Source organism: Trichomonas vaginalis, chromosome VI, assembly GCF_026262505.1.
Source record: "Trichomonas vaginalis G3 chromosome VI, whole genome shotgun sequence".
NCBI lineage: Eukaryota > Parabasalia > Trichomonadida > Trichomonadidae > Trichomonas > Trichomonas vaginalis.
Genome location: NC_067208.1, coordinates 9571650 through 9589227, shown reverse-complemented (window position 1 = coordinate 9589227; position 17578 = coordinate 9571650). Strand labels below are relative to the sequence as shown.

Here is a 17578-nt window from a genome sequence, read left to right as displayed (position 1 = left end):
TTTAATATTAAATAAAAATAACGTTATTTTTCAGTAAGGAAACGCAGGAGTTTTACGATTTATTTGTGGTGTAGGTTCTGGTTTAAATGTTGGAGTCGGTTTTGGAGTTGACTTTTGAACAGGAGTTTGTAATTCCATAGGTTCAGGAGTCATTGAAGGTGTTGTTTGTGAAGGCGTTGGTTTTGGCGAAGGTGTTGGAGTTTGTTTAACTTCAGCTACTTCAGTATTATTTACAACATTTGCTTTATTTCTTTTCAACATCATTACTGCTCCTGCTGTAGCTAGCAAACCTAGTGGGAGACCATATTTTATATAAGGACTTGACCAAATGCTATTTTTGACAGGAGCTGGTGGAACACCTAACCTTGGTGAGACAGCTCTTTGCCATTGTGCAGCTCGTAAGAAATATTCAATAGGTGCTCCATAATCGTTTGGTAAAGTTTGTTTCATAGATGGTGAAGGTTCACGAGAGCTTGATGAAGAACTCATTTATAAGCTTTAAAAATAAACGTTCATCCTTTATTCCTCACTGTCGTCAGTTGCTAAGTTATAATCGTCAAGTCTTATTATTGGTATGCCTGACTGTCTTACTTGTATTGCAAAGCAACAATCCCTCATAAATCCAATAAGTGGCTTTGGTACGTTTTCAGTTGCTAGTTCAATAGGTCCTTTAACAGACAATTTGTATGTTATTGGAGCAGTAGATGTTTGACCTTGCTGGAAGCAAAAGTCCACTTCAGTTGGAAAACCACATAAGAAATGTGTGTTGTCATAGCTATCCCATTTATGTTCCACACTACCATCATCCACCAATGACCTCATAACATCTTCATTAAATCCTATCATATCATTGTTTGTATTGCAAGCGTTCGCAACCATTTCATAAAATACAGGTCCATATGATTTTTCAGGTTCTGCAGGCATATTTCCATAAGCTCCCATGGAAAGCTGAAGATATTTAAACTTAGGGTTCTCAAAATTAACATAATAGTTGTCTTTCTTTCTAAATAGTGCCCAAATACTTTTAACATTAATAGGCGTATAAGCTGCTGTAAATGTTGCACTTGAACTATCTGTATTCTTTGAGAATGAACCGTCCATAGGAATCCAATCCATAACTTTAACAGGAAAACATAAAGCCTCGTTTGTATAATGTTCTACAAGTTCTGTATAAATGTTAGGGTCTAAAGAGAATGACTTTGGATGAATGAAACATTCATTAAATCCATCTTTGTTCGAAATAGTTGCTGGGTTACAGTTGTAATAGTAACTGTTCCACTAGCTTCTATTGCCTTCGTTATCATAGTGAATGGTTCATTCCATGGAACAAATTTATTTGTCGGTGGATTTGAATCTGAAGCAAATGCAACTTTAAGAGTTGGATTGAAAGCAATGATATCATTTACAGATATAGATGTGCATTGTAAGGCGTCGCTACTGAACTTTACTTTAAGCTGAATGTTTCCTGCAAAAGCTGGAATAAATCGAATAGCTTCTAATGGAAGGAATCTTCAACAGGAATTCTTAAACGAAGCTTAAAATCAAATGATTTTCCTGCTGTAATTGGACCACTAACAATTTGTCCTGTTCTGCATGTTCCCGAATGACTCCATACATCTTCATGTCGAGTCTTTGAGAAAACATCTACTTTCTTTATTTGTTCGGTAGTTTGTGAGTTTGAAGTTATATATGCTTCTTCTCTTGCGTTGTCTTGAGAATATACGATATGACCATTTGCAAGGATTTGATATCCAGCAACTGCATAGAAAGCGTCATCGAAACCAATCCAAAATCCTGGTGGGTTTGTTTTATTGGAACCTGAACCAATTTCTTTATCTGCAATAAATTGACCTTCCATTTTATACGTAATGAATGTATTGTAAAGGTCCAACATATTTTCACCAGGAGGTGAGAGATTGAATGTTACCCATGTGTTATCTTTAGCAGTTCCAGGTTGTGATGGAATCTTTGCGTCAGAATATTTTCTATTAGTGTCACCAATTTGAACTGCATTGTCTATGATATCGAAATATGAGCGAATCTGATGAATATGCTCTGCTGGAGTAAATTCGTTTAGCTGTTCGTTCTGCATGTATTTACTTCAGATAAAAATATCTATTTACTTCATTATTCTCACTCTTCTTCTTGGTATTCGTGGTGGAAGTTGTTTCTTGACATTTTCAATGAACTGTACATTCTCTTTTGTCTCAACTTCTTTCACTGGCGGTCAGGGTTCTTTGACTCGGTTTGTTTTTCAATGAAATTCACGAACTTTGCAATAAGCTCTTGGTTCGTTATTGAAAGTACATCTGGCTTCTTTTCTTCTGGTTCTATTGACTTTTCAGTTTGAACAGAAGGTTTTATATGGGCTTCGTGGACTTCACCCTTGCCATGCACCTTAATGTTGTCGCTCTCTGCATTCGCTAATGGTACCTTTCTTTTTCTTACGTATATTTTACCATCTTTACTCTGACTTACGTAATAGAAAGGATGTTGTATTCCTCTTGCGTCATTTAATATAATAGACTCTCGCTCTGATTTTGACAAGCTCATTTTACATCGGTTAAAGTTTTAATTTAGTTTTTTATCTGCAGTCAAATGACTCAGACAAGCCCTACGGACAAGACCCAAGGTGTCATAGATGTTGAAGCATTGAAGAAAGAAATTCGCGAGCAAATTTTATCCGAACTGAAGGAACAAAAAACAAGAACAAAAGCCAGAGAGACCAAAGAGAAAACTTAGTGAAAAACAACTAGCTGCATTAGCTGCTGGAAGACAGAAGAACCCACGTTTGCTGGCGAAAAAAGCTAGAGAAGAAGCAAAAGCTAAAGAAGCTGAAGCAAAGAAAGAGTAAATGGTTTATTTTTATCCGAATTAAATGTATAGACAAATACCTTTTAACTGTTGCGTTCAGTAGTGAAAACCCTGACGTCAAAAATAAAGGGGAACAGAGTAACGTTTAAGTTTCCAACAGACTGGATTGTGAACATAAATGAAGAGAAGTACATTGGCATAACATCTATGTATATAACACGTGCTTTCAGAAAGGTTGACTTTATACTTCAAGTCGAGATAGAAAATGGACGAACAGTCTTTAAGCGCCCAAAACATTCACATATACAAATACTTTAAAGACGATACAACATTGCAACAATGTATGATTTCATTTAATGAGATTGTTCGAGAAAAAGTTCAACATTGAAGTACAAACTTTACAGCCTTTACGTGAGTTTCTTGCACAACTGAAAGAAGAAGGTAGTCAGCCACAACTTATAGACTTTCATTATGAATTTAATGAAAATGAAGATGGAACTCATGACTGTCAATTCATTGTATTCTCACCATTCAATGAAGTCGCTAAAAAGAAAGAAAATCCATTAACGTATAAGATTTCAAATCTCCGAGCCAAGTGATGATTTTAAGAATGTTTTCAATTATGATGCAATGCTTCCGAGGAAAAATGAATTTTCAAAGATTGTAACACCTGGCATTTGGATAGAAAGCAAGCAATACTTTACTCTTAATATAGCCAAAGGCGTTGAAAATGAGTTCATTGGTCATACAAGAACTTCACCACTTCCTAACCCTAAATACTATAAATTAACTGGCTTCAATCGTGAGTTTTGGATAGACATGTACTCCACTCATGACCATAAATGTCCAGTGTTCTTGCCTCCAGATGGGAAGGACTGTCTCTACATTGAAGCACAACTCTTAAACTCTACCATCGCAGTATTGTAAAATCTACGCTAGCTTTATTTTTATCACGAATGACCTCATTGCTGACAAAAATAAATGACCTCAGAACTTCAACTTACGAATAAAGCTTGTTTTAGTCGTTATTGAAAAGTTGAACTTTTCAGCAAAGCAAGGTTGAATGACTTACATAAGTCGAATGCAATCTCTTGACCATCATGAAGTGCTTTGTAAAGTTTCATTAAACTGAACTCAGAGTCTTTGTCATATGTTCCAACAGGTATGTGAATGTTCTTATCTTCATTGTAATAGCATTGTATAGCTTCAGGAAACATTTCATTAGCGGTTAAAGCAATAACATCTTGCTTCACGCCTTTCATTCTGCAGTGAAATGCAACTTCATTTAAATCGTTAGTGAGTAAGTCTATGTAGGTCTTCTTTCCACAGAAAATACTTTTATAAGCTAAACTTTGTTTTCCAGGTGTTATTTCTGCAAAGTCGCTATGAAATTGACCAAGGTTCTTTCCTATAAGTTCGCGACCATATCTCTTCTTAAACTCTGCTGCAAGCTTTGGGATGTCTTCATTATATAAGTGCATACTGTCGGTATCCTGGTAAAAGATTTGAAGTCCCATGTCCTCTGCAGTACAGAATACTTCATTCATAATACGTTTTGACATAGACAGAATATTAACACCAAGTGGACAGAAGTTAAAGTGTCTGCAAATGCTTTTCGTTAGCTTGAAAATAGTTTTATCTGAACCATCCAAACCTTCGAACTTCACTATATGGTTGTAATTTCTTATAGCATATCTTATAGCATCTTTGTCATCTACTATGGTTATTTTTGACTCAATAGGAGATAGAATAGTTTTGCCATAAATGCTGTTCAGAATGAGTTTTATAATTTCTTGTAAGGGGTTTTCTTCTTTCTTATACTTTAACCTTAACTCAAACAACTTCTTTACTTCATCTCTTATTCTCATATCTCTGTTTCCATCGTAATAGTATCCTTGCAACACTTCACATTTGACACCTTGATATTTTATGAGGTCTTGTAATGTTATATGGTCAACATACATGAGACAGCAAGTGTTTGAACTTCTTGGAACGTTAAGTTCTGGATTTAGTTCAGGGTCGCAAACTATTAAATGAAAGTGTCTGGGTATACCAATCTCTGTTATCTTAATGAGAACAAAGAAGCCAGACATAAACTTTTCACCAATGGGTTCCTTTTGGTCGTCATCGAATAAATGTCTCATGAGATACTCTGTGCTTAACATTTCTTCCTTCAATACTTTTGGAATACCTTCTAAAGTATAAAGTCTTGCTATAGCTGAAGGATATAATGAAACAGTGTCGAAGTCAGCAATGAGTTTCTTTTTGCTCTTTTGTTTCATGTTATCTGACAACATACATCTTCCACCTTGAATGCATCTCGAAATAAATTCTCTTGGTTTATTTGAGAGGTCATAAAGATTTCCATTCGGGAAGTATACTCTGTTCTCAAACAATTTGTTAGCAATAGAACAAATACTAACGTAGTCATAAACGTTTAAATCAAACTCTTTCAATAAGTCATTGCGGAACTTTACAAAACCTTCTCTTAAAATTCTTACATCTTGTTTGCAGTAAAACGTGCTATATTTTTCTAAGTCGAAGTGGTTTTCATCTATTCTGCAACCTTTGATGGAATCTATGTTCTTCATAAATGTATCTGCATCATGGATAAACTTACATGCTTCAGAAATGACACCAGTTCTGTTGTCATTTGCTAACAAAACACTGCTGTAGTAGTTATATGGAAATACTTCTTTCGGTCCTGTTTGTAAGTTAAACATAGCAGGAAATAGTTTAAGCTTCTTATTTATAACACTGTAAGAGTCTTTTATAATAATTGCCCTTCCTTTATATAAACCAGTTATTTGCATTGTTCGTGAACCTTTAATGATGGGAGTTCCTTTCACTTCTGTCATGTGTCTTAAGATGAAGTTTATGTCATAACTGAGGTTATGGAAATATATTAAACTCTTGTCAGGAAGTCTTTCCAAAAATTCTGTTGCACAGTTTTGACCCCAAATACTTTCACTAACTGAACCATCTTCACTGTCATAACAGATGTTAAAAGCTTTATGAAAGCCATCCGTACTACACTCAAAGTCAGCAAAGAAAACGTGCTCAGGTATGAACTTACATTTAGCTTTATTTACTTCTTTTGACTCTGCTTTCTTCTTCAGTTGTACACAATACTTTGGAGCATATGTCAAATCTTTAAATGGTGCAAGGTTCTGTTTATATAAGTCAGTCGTATATGTGAAAAGTTCTCCATAAGAAATAGGTTCAAAATATTTGCACTCCCACAATGTTTTCATAACATCCCATAGCGGTGTAGTTCTATCCATGCGAACTACATATTTATCTTCTCTCTTTGTATATATTTTCATCTGTTTTTCAATGTTCATTCCACCACACTCCTTCAAGATTTCTATATAGTTTCGAATGAAATATGTTGTCATTGGAAGTCTTTCATTTAGCATGTAGTGGTCTTCAACAAGAAGTAAGTCAATAGTTCGAACAGTTTCACATTCTTTTGGTATGTATCTCTTTATTTCATTATGTCTTGAGTCATTGAAGTAACCAATGGTAACATTAAATGCTATACCTGTTGCGTCAGAAATTTCTTGTACTTTACTTTGAGGAAAGTCTCTAACACGAATGACTTCTCTCATGTGGTCAATAGTTTCTTCATTTACTCCAGCCTGAATGCAAGCATAAACGAAGCAGTTATCTTCTGTCATAAGTGTTGCAGTTCTTTTGTTCAGTTCATTGAAGATTTGGTAGCGTTCAAGATTTATAGGTAATGTGCAAAGATACTTCCAGAACTGACCGCTTCTCTTCTTATAAAACTTCTTTTCACCATTATCTTTCCAAAAGCTTTCTATAAGTGCTGGGTTTCCTGTTTGCTTAAGAGCTTCCAAAATGGCTTTCTGGTCATTTGTCAGTGTGCTTTCATCTCTATATGGTCTCTTTTTTGGTTTGCCTTTCTTTACATCTGACATCGTTAAGCCTTCATATTCTGTTAAATCATACATCTTTATTTCGTAAGATTCTTTATGTTTGTCAAGAAGAAGTCATAGTGCATTTCAACAATACCTGCAGCATTTGCTTCTATCTCTGATATAAAGTTCTCCTTCAAGAGCTGATGTAGTAATGTTCCAATATTATTGAGGTTTAACGTAGAACATTCATACTTTCCACCAAGTTTATAACATACCATCCATCTCTGTTGGGAGTTTATTTTAATTTTCTCTAAGAGTCTCATGAAAACCTTACCGAAATGTTTGTGTAAGTAGTCTCTGTTTGGTTCATCTAAAGCTTCGATGTTAAAGTCAATGAGTCTATTGCCTGACTTCACATTCCTCTTCCTATTTTCTTCATCTTTCTTTAACCATCTCTCACCTTCTTTTGGTTTGTCGTCAATGGAACGAATGACATTATTAGCTTTGCGAACTTGTTCTATAGCACTTTTAAACATCTCTCTTCTCTGTTGTTTCAGTGTGTCATCTCTCTTTCGTGTTTCACCAACGTTTGCATTTGTTATGTCAAACATTTCTCTTCTTACTTCATGTGGTACAGCTCTTCTTGTTTCACCAACGTTTGCATTTGTTATGTCAAACATCTCTTGACGAACGTCATGTGAAAGAGCTTTACGAGTATGACCAACGTTTGCATTTGTTATGTCAAACATTTCTCTTCTTACTTCATGAGGTATTGAACGTCTATGATATAAGTCAATAGCAACGTCATTTAAAGGAAATGCTCTTGCATGGACTTCGTCCTCGCCGCGTTGCGGCTTTATGAACTCATGAATTCTATCATAAGTTATTTCACCATTATAGTCATTGAGGATGTCAGCGAGTGCCTTTTTGTTTGTTGTGTAATGCTTTGCAACATCTATATTAGCTTCTGTAAGAAGTTGTTTTATTTCCGAGTGTTCTAACTTAGACAACTTCCGATACATCTTTAGTAGGAAATAAAAAAATATTTTTGAAAAAATTAGATTAGATTTTTTTAAGTTATTTTTCAAAATAATTTAATATTTTTATTTTAATGAAACACATGCAAGATTGCAAGTTCTTTTCATACAATGCTCTCGCTACTGTCATCAAGAATGAGTTCAATAATGCTTCAAACGTCAATGTTATCTTTAACAAGAAGTTTGTGAAAGAATCTAAGTTTGGTCAGTATGTCAGACCATTAGCTATTGTCATTGACCGCAAACGTTATACTTCACAAGAGTTAGCAGTAGTTTTGAAACAAAAGGGTTTCTTCGTGAATGTCAAAGATACTCATTATACTATTATAAAGAACTCCAACATTGACTTCTTCAGTATTGCTATGAATCTTTCCGAACAGAAAGAATATAAGAAGGGTGAAACAAATGTGAAATATTATTCTTCATCTCTGAAAACAATAACGAACAAAGATGTTATACAAAAGTTCTTACCAAAGGTTGAAGAAGCTTCTATTGACATTGACGAAGGAAGTGAAATGGTTGAAGAAATTGACCCTGACGTCATTTAAGCAAAAATATATTTTTGGTTAGTCTTCATATCGATATTTTACAACAATTCCCCAATGTATAAACTTTTCATACGCTTTTTCATAAGCTTTATATACCTTCAGAAATTTTGCATAATCTTTAGAAGCATTTAGATATTGTTTAAATGCTTTGTATGTCTTCAGAAATTTTGCATAATCTTTTACATGTTGTTCGTTCTCTTCTTCTGTCATGAGTTCCGAATATTCTAAATTCATGTTCTTTCATATGAGATAAAATTTTATAAAAAAAATAAAATTAGCTTAGATTTTTTTATTCTTCCTCTTTGAAGTTATCGAAATATTCTGTTATTTTTTCCTTCAGTAATGTTAAGTCTTCTTTGAATGTAAGTATTGTGCAACCTTTGATGTCATAGTGTGTTTGAGGAAGAGTATTTTTGACAATTTCCTTTATTTGCTCATTCGGTGTCATTGAAATCGGTAAGTTTTCACGATAGAACCAGTTTCTGTCAGATTTGTAAATCTTAGCAAGGTCATAAAAGCTTTTGTTGTTTCTTCTGACTAAATGCAACATAACCATATCTCTATCTTCTTCTTTCTCCAACTCTTCAGTATATATCATATACTTATAACTCTTTTCCTTTCCTTTTGGTACCGAACGTGGTATTCTTTTCTGTATGCTTTTGTCTTTGGATTCAATGACTTCATCTTTTGCTTGAAGTTTCTTTTCCATCTCTCCACGTTCTTGTCTATGAATTTCGTCAAGAAGTCTGTAAACATGCCATGCATAACGAGGAGAAGCCCACATTGCAACTGCATTTACTAAAAGTCTATGAACATAATAACCTCTTAAATTTATTGGCAAATTTTTACGATTTTCATGTGTTTTATGCAAGACCGAAAAAAGTCGGTCTAGAGAAATTTCACTCAAAAGTTCTTGTGTGCTTTGGTTTTTGAACCAGTCGTCTGCGTGTTTAGTGTCTGGAGCAAAACATGCTGTCAAAATACTTTGCATTTGGTACATATCGTCTTTGACCGAACGAATGAGACGGAGTTGTTTGTTAAACTGAACCCACTCGTATTCTTCATTTATGGCTTCATGAACGATAGCAGTTGTTGTGTTCTCTGTTGTTGACATATCTGTCCTTACATACAAAATAAAAAAATAAATAAAAATAAAACTAACTTTATTTTTCTGTGTTAAAGAAATGTTAAAAATTCAGGGTTACATATGTGAAAAGAAGTCACGAACAAATGAAGGTCATAAGATTCAGCACATAATTCTGAATTGAATGGTGTGTCATACATGTCAAGCCGTCAAGAATTGAAGGAGATACGAGGCTATAAAGATTTTGGATATTTTCTGACACACACCCTGAGGGAAAAGTGACAAAACACGACGATAGAAAAAAGTGACAAAATTGAGAGAAAGTTGTTTCCCGACCAAAATGCAATCATGTTGAAAAAGTGACATTTGTAAAGTTAGACGATAGGATTTCCTGAAAAAGTGCAAGACTTGTTCTGAATCAGGACAAGATTTGTCTTGAAAAAATACAAGACTTGTTCTGAAAAAATACAAGACTTGTTCTGAATCAGGACAAGATTTGTCTTGAAAAAATACAAGACTTGTCTTGAAAAAATACAAGACTTGTTCTGAAAAAATACAAGACTTGTCTTGAATCAGGACAATTGTTCTCAAATTTGAGAACTTTACAAGAAAAACTGACTAAAAAGTGCAAGACTTGTTCTGAATCAGGACAAAACTTTACAAAATGTAAACTTTACATAACCGTTTCTATCGTACATGATATTTAGTTGACATTGTAAACTATCTTCATGTAAAGTATGGCGGTTTGAAACCGTCGGGAACCTTCACTTTTTTGACGAACTTTCCGCAGCAATTTTTAAAATTTGTGAAAACTCAACGGTTTGACACGTGCCATATGTCATTTTACTCAGAATTTTGTGCTGAATTCAGCAAAAATAATGTTTATGTTAGCATGTTAGATCTAACACGTTTTCTAACCTCTTTTCTAACATAACTATTTACAAGCGTTTTACATGGTATATGTTGCGATGGTTCATGACTTTAAACAGTTTTGTAGCTTCTATTTCTTCTTTTAGTACATCGAATGTTTTAACAATGCCGAAGGTTTCTTTATATTTCTTCTTGACGTCAGATAGAAGGAAATCGTCAGCAGTTGGATAATTTTTGTTCAGAAATGCTAACATGTCCATTTTATCTTCTGCTGGCTTTTCTACTTCTTTCTTTAAATCTGCATAGTCGTTTCTCATTCTTTCTATCTCTTTGACGGAGTAGTTATATTTCCTCATCGCTGCCTTACATTTTGAACATTGCGGGTTCATTTTTGCGTTATACATTGAAATTTGACCTGCTAAAACAACTAAGGCGTCAATTGCTCTCTTCATCTCAAACATAGCGGGTCTTAGTTGTTCGTTCCATACTTTGCCTCTTCTATCTTTATCTCTTATTTCCCAAACACATTCAGCAACTAATGAAACAAAGTTATCGTAGGTCTTAAATTCTTCAGATTTATATATGTCAGAAACATTCTTATAAACCATGTCGCAATCTTTGTCCATAACTTTATGGTTGCAATGAAAACCAAGGAATTCATAATTTACTTTACGTATGAACTTCTTTATTTCTACTGAGTCAGTTGTTTTGACTTCAATTTCGTCGAATTCAGGAATAGTTAGTTTTTGTTGTTGGATTTCAGGCAATTTGGGTAAATGGTCAATAATGTCCTGCATTTCATAAAGATACTGTTCATTTGTTTCATCTTTCGCACTACAGTCTAAATTACTTGTTAAAAGTTCTTGCTTTATCTTCTGGATTTTTGTTTCGAAAGTATATGAAGAAGGAATGAAGCTTTTCATCTCTACTAACATAGATGTTGGATTCATGACTAACGAGTTTGGTGCTGTAGTTTGAATTGTTGTTGTGCCGATTGTTGAAATCATATCTTTACATACAAGATAAAAATTTTTCTTAGAAAAAAATTAGCGTTATTTTTCTTTCATAAGGAAATGTCAAAAATTCATGATTTTCGAGAGTTTTAGACCATGTTAGAAAAGTGGTTAGAAAACGTGTTAGATCTAACATTCTAACATAAACATTATTTTTTGGTGTAAATAAATGGTACCATTAATGATATCATGACTGTTCTCATTCATGTCTGATTTACATCTAATGAAAAAGTTTAGAAGAATTTTCTTATTCTTTCTGGCATATTTTTGTCTTTCCAGTACTCCCGCTCTAATGGTCCCAGATGTGTTGGCTTTGACTCTCTCAAGTTCTTAGATGGTATAACATCTTCAACACCTCCTTCATATCTTACTTTATAAGTGTCATCGTTTATGTTGTAGCCAAGTATTTCAATAACCACTCCTCGCTTTGCTTCGTCAATGGTTTCAGCAAGTTTGCCATTACTACTTTCAACTAACTTATGTCGAGGGTAAAATGCTATGGAGTCGTCAGCAGCTTTTATAAGATATCCATTACCTTGTGTAGAGTCTACGATATAATAGTTTCTACTTAACCTTAAACGTTTCTTTGTCAACGGTTTGTCGTCAAGAACTACACGAACTTTTGTACCAGGAATGAGGGTAAATTGTGTTGAATTTCTGATATTTTGTGTTTGGCTTCGTTTCTTTTGTATATACTTTTCTTCTTGTTGTTGTGTCATTGAATTTGGTGTATGTCCTGTTGTAGAATGTGTTGAGGAATTATATACTTCGAGAAAATGTTTCATTGTTTCTTCGGTAAAGTCTCGCTCTTGATTTAAATCTCTGAGCGTTCTTATGAAGCGGTTTATGATGCCGAGTATGTTATGGTTATGGTCTTCAGTAGTGTAGTGAGTTATGTTATGCTTAATGAGAAATTCTGTGATTTCATTGCTGAGGTATGCACTGTCTTGGTCTGATGTTAAAGTACTTGGGTTATGTTCTGCTACAAACTTTTGTAAAACTCTTAACACTTCACGAGTTCCTTTATTTTTCATTGGATATGCATATGCTTTACGAGTGTTAACATTTATGAAGATGAGGAATGGTTTATGTCCTCCTTTTCTGCTTTGAATGAGAGTGTCAAATTGGTATGCGTCAGGAGTGTTGGAGTAAATTGGTAAAAAGTAGTCGTAAGGGTTTATTTTTGTTTGATGTACAACATTTTTGTCAAAGAACCTTTTCACTTCAGCTCTGTTAGTAAATCCCCAACTCTTTGCAGCTTCATTGAATTTCTTAAATGACCTCCATGGATGTTGTTCGAATACTTCTTTCAAGCTCATTTATGTAAAGTTAAAGATTTTAACCAACTCGTATCCAAGCGTGCATTGTTATATAAGGAGGCATATAATCTTTTCCATTACCTGCTGGGTCTGTAATACCAGCTACAACATGTGTATGATTTCCTGCAGTTCCACAGAAAATACCTGTGCTAACATCTTTGGGGTCAGTTGTGATATCATATCTATGCATTCCCTGTCTATCCGAACCCGCTGCAAGATTTGTATAACCTCTTTTTGTTATTGAATGTGAATGGTTTCCTTCCACAGATGTTCTTCCACTGAACCTATGCATATGTGAAGGAAGGTTTTCAATACCTATTTTCTTTGAACCTCCCATCTTCATTGACTGAGTATTAGTGTAGAATGGAAAACTGTCAACTATTTCATACCATCTACCACCAAATAAAGTGTTTGGATTTATTGGATTCATAGACGTATAAACAGCTCCTATAGGATATATTAAATCATATATGCTCATAACTCTATAAACATATTCTAAAGAACTTATGTCATTAAATACCATTTGGAATGTATCTCCCGGATGAAATGTTGCATTTGTTCCACTTTTATAATGTAATGTTAGTTCAATAGAATTATCCAAGAAAAATTCAAAAGTATCTGGTTGAAGACCTCTAACAAATTCAAATGGAGTTGCTGGTTCACCATTTATAATTTCTGTTGTAAATGTCATTGTATCTGGTTTCGAAAATTTCTTTGTTAGTTCTTCATCTACATAAGTTTTGTCTGCTTTCTTATCTAACATTGCGGTAGTTCATATGCTTCAAAGTTTCTGGCATGACTTTCAATGTTCCTGCAACTCTTATCTAAACTGTTAAGAGTATCTTTTACGCTTGTACTTGGATTTTCTAATGGTGCACTTGAACCAAGGTCAAAGTTCAATATTATGTCGTCTGCTCTAACAGTAGTGAAGGATTTATGTGTATGGTTCTTGTCAGCTTTACTGTCTAATGTAGCTTGAAGTTCATTTATATCGGAGATGTTGTGTTTATGAGATTTCAAAACTTTGTTCGTTGCTTCGAGTTCAACTTTGTCAGCTTTACTTTTAATAGCATCTTCAAACGTTATTTTTGCCTTAACTCTTAACATAAATCTTGGTTCAACTAATACACCGTTAACATTGAAAGTAGAGGCATAAATTTCACCGGTATAACCAAATGCTTCTGGTGCTTTAGCTACATCATACTGTACAGTACAGCTTATGTCATAACCTTTAGCACGAATGTATTTATATCTTCTTTCATTAACATTTTTTGTCTTCGCTTCATCACTTCGTGTTAAATATCCATGGTAGTCCGTTATAATCTGTTCGTCTGAAGTTATATAATGAACATGGTTCTTGTCCGCTTTACTATTTAATGTAGCTTGAAGTTCATTTATATCGGAGATGTTGTGTTTATGAGATTTCAAAACTTTGTTCATTGCGTCAAGTTCATTTTTGTCCGCTTTACTATTTAATGTAGCTTGAAGTTCATTTATATCGGAGATATTGTGTTTATGTTCTTTATCTGCTTTTTCGGCTAATTTCTCTTCTATCTCATTTATTTCAAGTTCATGCCTACCACCACCTCCCGAAGAAGTATTTTTCTTCAGCTCTTGAAGAACGTCCACTTCGCCATCTTTGGTGTCAATAATGAGACTTTGAGTTAAAACCTTTCCTGTCTTAATGGATGTTTGTAAAACTTCTTCTTCACCATGTTCGGGGTCATGGTCGTCATCATATCTTGTGAAATCAGAGATGTTGTCATACATTAAGCATATCTGTCTCAAAAGTTCTGCTATTTGAAACTGGAACGAAAGATATACAGAACTTTCATCATCTCCTAAAGTCAAGTCTGCTTTCTTAAGTATTTCTTGAATGTATGCAATGAGAACAGAGTACCTTGGAAAATATTCGAACAATATTTCATTAGCTGTTGGTTTTGGTGGTTCTTTTGGAGTTTCTGTTGTTTCAGTTCCTTCTGTAGGTTCTGTTGGAGTTTCTGCATCTCTTGACTTCAATGCTCTTGCTCTCAAAGACCTAAATGTTAGAGCACCGGGTTTTACAAAGGACTTTATAAATGCTTTAATAGTTCCTGGTAAGTTATTGTTAGCATTAAGTAAGTTCCTTATGCTTCCATCATGTACGTCCATAGCACTATGTAAAAAATCTATACTTTTCTTGTAGTCAGCAATAGACTGACTGTGATTTTTTAAAGATTTGTCAATACCTTTAAGCCAATCTTCATGCATGTCTGATACTGAGCCAAGAATATCATTTGCTTCCTTTAGTGTATTTTGTGCTTGTCGTAAAGTATCCAATCCCGTACGTGCATTGTTTGCTATACGTCTTACAGTATCTATTTGACTCCTTGTTTCTTGCATCCAACCAGATAAAGTTTTAATAGTATCCGAACCATTTGAAATGAAGTTCAAAGCATTTTTAACGTCATTTAAAACTTCTTCACCAAGTACCGCCCATATCTTTCCGATTTGGTATTGAAGAACTCCATATGAAGCAGCTGTTAAACCAGTATTTATAAGGTCCCATATCCATGATTTAGCAGTTTTTCCATCCTTTCCATCCTTTCCATCCAAACCGTTTTCGCCTTGAGGTCCTTGTATTCCTTGTATTCCTTGTATTCCTTGTATTCCTTGTGGTCCTTGAGGTCCGGTGTCACCCTTCTCTCCTTTCAGTTCATCTTTATGTTCGTTATAATATTCTAATGTCATAAGGTGTACATCATTACTGCTACCAGCAACGCCGAGAATTTGTTTCTCATTCATGACTAAATTCTTTAGGCATTTAATGTTGTCGTCAAATCGAAAGCTCTTTAACAATTCAATGAGAACATTTAATACTTTCACTAATGAGGCATCTACTGTAGAATTTATATATTGCACCGTTCCATCATTTATGATGGGAACCTTGCTTGTTGTAATGAATGGGTCATAAGTGTTAAAAGTATCGAAATCAATGACTTTTTTAGTTTTTCCATCGTCAATGACTAAATCATTGCCTTCAATGGTTAAAGTTGAGTTTTCGTTTACTAGTTCATGTGCTCTTCTTGCTTCATTTGTTTCATACGCATATGCAGCAATAGTCATATTTTAATGAGAATAAAATGTTGTTCTATTTGCAAAGTACAGACCCAAACGAATACGGGACAGTAAAGCTACAAACAAACTTAGGTCTTCAGAATGAAGCGCTTGCTTTCAGAGTTGTTGACTTCAATACTATCGCAACTTTTGTCATAACAGATGAAACAGATTTCATAGAGTTGAAATAGATGACAAAAGAAGTTTTAACATTTCCTAACAGAGCCGAGTACAGAATAGATAAAATTGCTGGAGTCAGAGATACTCTCATAAATGAAGAAACTATTGACAACATAGATGTCGAACTCTCTTCTGAGGGAACATTGAAGTTCAGTAGCAAGAAAGAGTTCAAGATACCAAGAATGAGTCATAGAGTACAACTTCTTTGGGAGCATACCATATGACATTTCCTTTGAAAAGTGTTGACAAAACGATTGAGATGAAATCTGTTCCATACGTATGTTATGGTAATTGTTTGTACGTTGAGTCAAAAATAGCTAATGTCACAGGTATTTCAGGAGTTAATAGTAAAGGTTCAGTAGAATATAAATCCTTCTGTTATGCAGTCAATTCAATGTTCATTCCAAACGTTCCTGTCATAGCAACTCATTTAGGTAAATGGGTTCGCATTAGTCCTCATAATTTGAAAGACATGCAATTCAGACTTGTTGACTTTCAAGGAGAGCCTGTAGAACTGAAGGCACCAGTGCGAATGACTGTTGAAGTTGACTTTTTAGAAAATATTAAATGCAACAGCTTACAAGAGAACTCAGAGCTAAAAATATAAAGTATGAATGTTATGTATTAGGTCATGAACTTTGGTTGTTGCTGTTTGATGAAACAAATGAGTTAGTTATGCAGTCAAGAGAACAGAAAAAGGCGTCAAAGGCGCCGAGCGCAAAGCGCTATATTGTGTTAGTGAAAACTGCACCAAGTCAATAAGATTAGGTTTGCATTATGAAGATGAGTTCGATACTGTTGAAGAAGTTTTGGACAGATATTACAAATTGCTTTAATTTACTAAAACATATTTCAAGCAAAGTTTATATTCTGTTGAAAGTTTTGTATACTCGTTCGAATATTTATACTTAAACTCAACTCCTGTAGTTCCTGGTGTTTCAATGATGCGGATGTTACCTATTTTCATGAATAGTGGAGTTTGACCACAGCATTCGATTTCAGGGTCGAGATAGTCAATGACACATTGTTTCCCTGTTATTCGTGAGATAACATTTTCAAGGTCCTCCTTTGTTAGAATTATTTGGTTCTTACTTATAAGATTTGTCAAAAGCTTCTTATCGTCTTTGAGTAAAATTGTTTGGTATAACTGAAGAAGGTAATGGTCTACGTTATCTGAAGGATTTGTTTGAACATTTGTGTAAGGGTTGTCGTTGGCTTCTCTTGAAAGAATTTGGTCCAGTGGTGGATACTCTAACTTAACATCTGATGTAGCGTTAGCGTTTGAAGCTGTGTTTAAATTCACGGATTTCAGCTCTGGTTCTTTTTCTTTCAAACACTCTGAACTATAGTTCTTTATGACAATATTGTTTGTCGTTCGTGAGTCAACATTTGATGTTGGTTCAATTGGAACATTAACGGCACCAGCTAAGATGGATTTGCTTCTCATTTCATATAGAATAAAAACCTTTTATATGTATGAAATGAACAATATACTCGACAAGGGTTTGAATGTAAAGCTAACGAATGAAAATATTGTTGAATTCACTGAGACAGGAGCTGTGTATAAAGATGTAGAACTACTGAACAAAAGAGCTAAGGGAAGAAGCAGGAACATGAACAAAGGGTGGAAGCCTATAAAAATTTATGTCAATGATGGCTCAGGAGGTTCAAACATAAAGTATGCAGAAAGTTATAGAGTTTATGCTCTCAAAGGTGAAAAGCCTTCATTTAAGAAC

At 34.3% G+C, this 17578-nt stretch overlaps 9 protein-coding genes and 1 pseudogene across 10 annotated transcripts, besides 1 other annotated feature; 1 reads left to right on the top strand and 9 right to left on the bottom strand.

Moving 5' to 3' along the window:
- Positions 1-17578: part of a mobile genetic element that runs on past the window's edge.
- TVAGG3_0835090 (repellent protein 1 family) lies at positions 31-489 on the bottom strand (the record flags this gene model as incomplete). The annotated part of the gene is made up of 1 exon (XM_051248629.1): positions 31-489. One exon carries the CDS (start codon positions 487-489, stop codon positions 31-33), a length of 459 nt encoding a protein of 152 aa, XP_051084104.1.
- On the bottom strand, positions 2120-2553 carry TVAGG3_0835080 (annotated as a pseudogene). The gene has a single exon. A coding segment is annotated over exon 1 (434 nt).
- TVAGG3_0835070 (organellar and viral DNA polymerase type B) lies at positions 3911-5111 on the bottom strand (the record flags this gene model as incomplete). The annotated part of the gene is made up of 1 exon (XM_051248628.1): positions 3911-5111. A coding segment is annotated over one exon (1201 nt), but the record flags the coding sequence as incomplete, so codon positions are not given.
- Positions 5615-6494, bottom strand: TVAGG3_0835060 (organellar and viral DNA polymerase type B; the record flags this gene model as incomplete). The annotated part of the gene is made up of 1 exon (XM_051248627.1): positions 5615-6494. A coding segment is annotated over one exon (880 nt), but the record flags the coding sequence as incomplete, so codon positions are not given.
- Positions 7384-7717, bottom strand: TVAGG3_0835050 (organellar and viral DNA polymerase type B; the record flags this gene model as incomplete). The annotated part of the gene is made up of 1 exon (XM_051248626.1): positions 7384-7717. A coding segment is annotated over one exon (334 nt), but the record flags the coding sequence as incomplete, so codon positions are not given.
- Positions 7807-8280, top strand: TVAGG3_0835040 (uncharacterized protein; the record flags this gene model as incomplete). Its single annotated transcript, XM_051248625.1, has 1 exon — positions 7807-8280. The coding sequence occupies one exon, from the start codon at positions 7807-7809 to the stop codon at positions 8278-8280; it is 474 nt and encodes a 157-aa protein (XP_051084100.1).
- TVAGG3_0835030 (KilA, N-terminal/APSES-type HTH, DNA-binding family) lies at positions 8605-9280 on the bottom strand (the record flags this gene model as incomplete). Its single annotated transcript, XM_051248624.1, has 1 exon — positions 8605-9280. A coding segment is annotated over one exon (676 nt), but the record flags the coding sequence as incomplete, so codon positions are not given.
- On the bottom strand, positions 10303-11031 carry TVAGG3_0835020 (organellar and viral DNA polymerase type B; the record flags this gene model as incomplete). Its single annotated transcript, XM_001281871.2, has 1 exon — positions 10303-11031. One exon carries the CDS (start codon positions 11029-11031, stop codon positions 10303-10305), a length of 729 nt encoding a protein of 242 aa, XP_001281872.2.
- On the bottom strand, positions 12586-12996 carry TVAGG3_0835010 (ATP binding; the record flags this gene model as incomplete). The annotated part of the gene is made up of 1 exon (XM_051248623.1): positions 12586-12996. One exon carries the CDS (start codon positions 12994-12996, stop codon positions 12586-12588), a length of 411 nt encoding a protein of 136 aa, XP_051084098.1.
- Positions 14638-15350, bottom strand: TVAGG3_0835000 (organellar and viral DNA polymerase type B; the record flags this gene model as incomplete). The annotated part of the gene is made up of 1 exon (XM_051248622.1): positions 14638-15350. A coding segment is annotated over one exon (713 nt), but the record flags the coding sequence as incomplete, so codon positions are not given.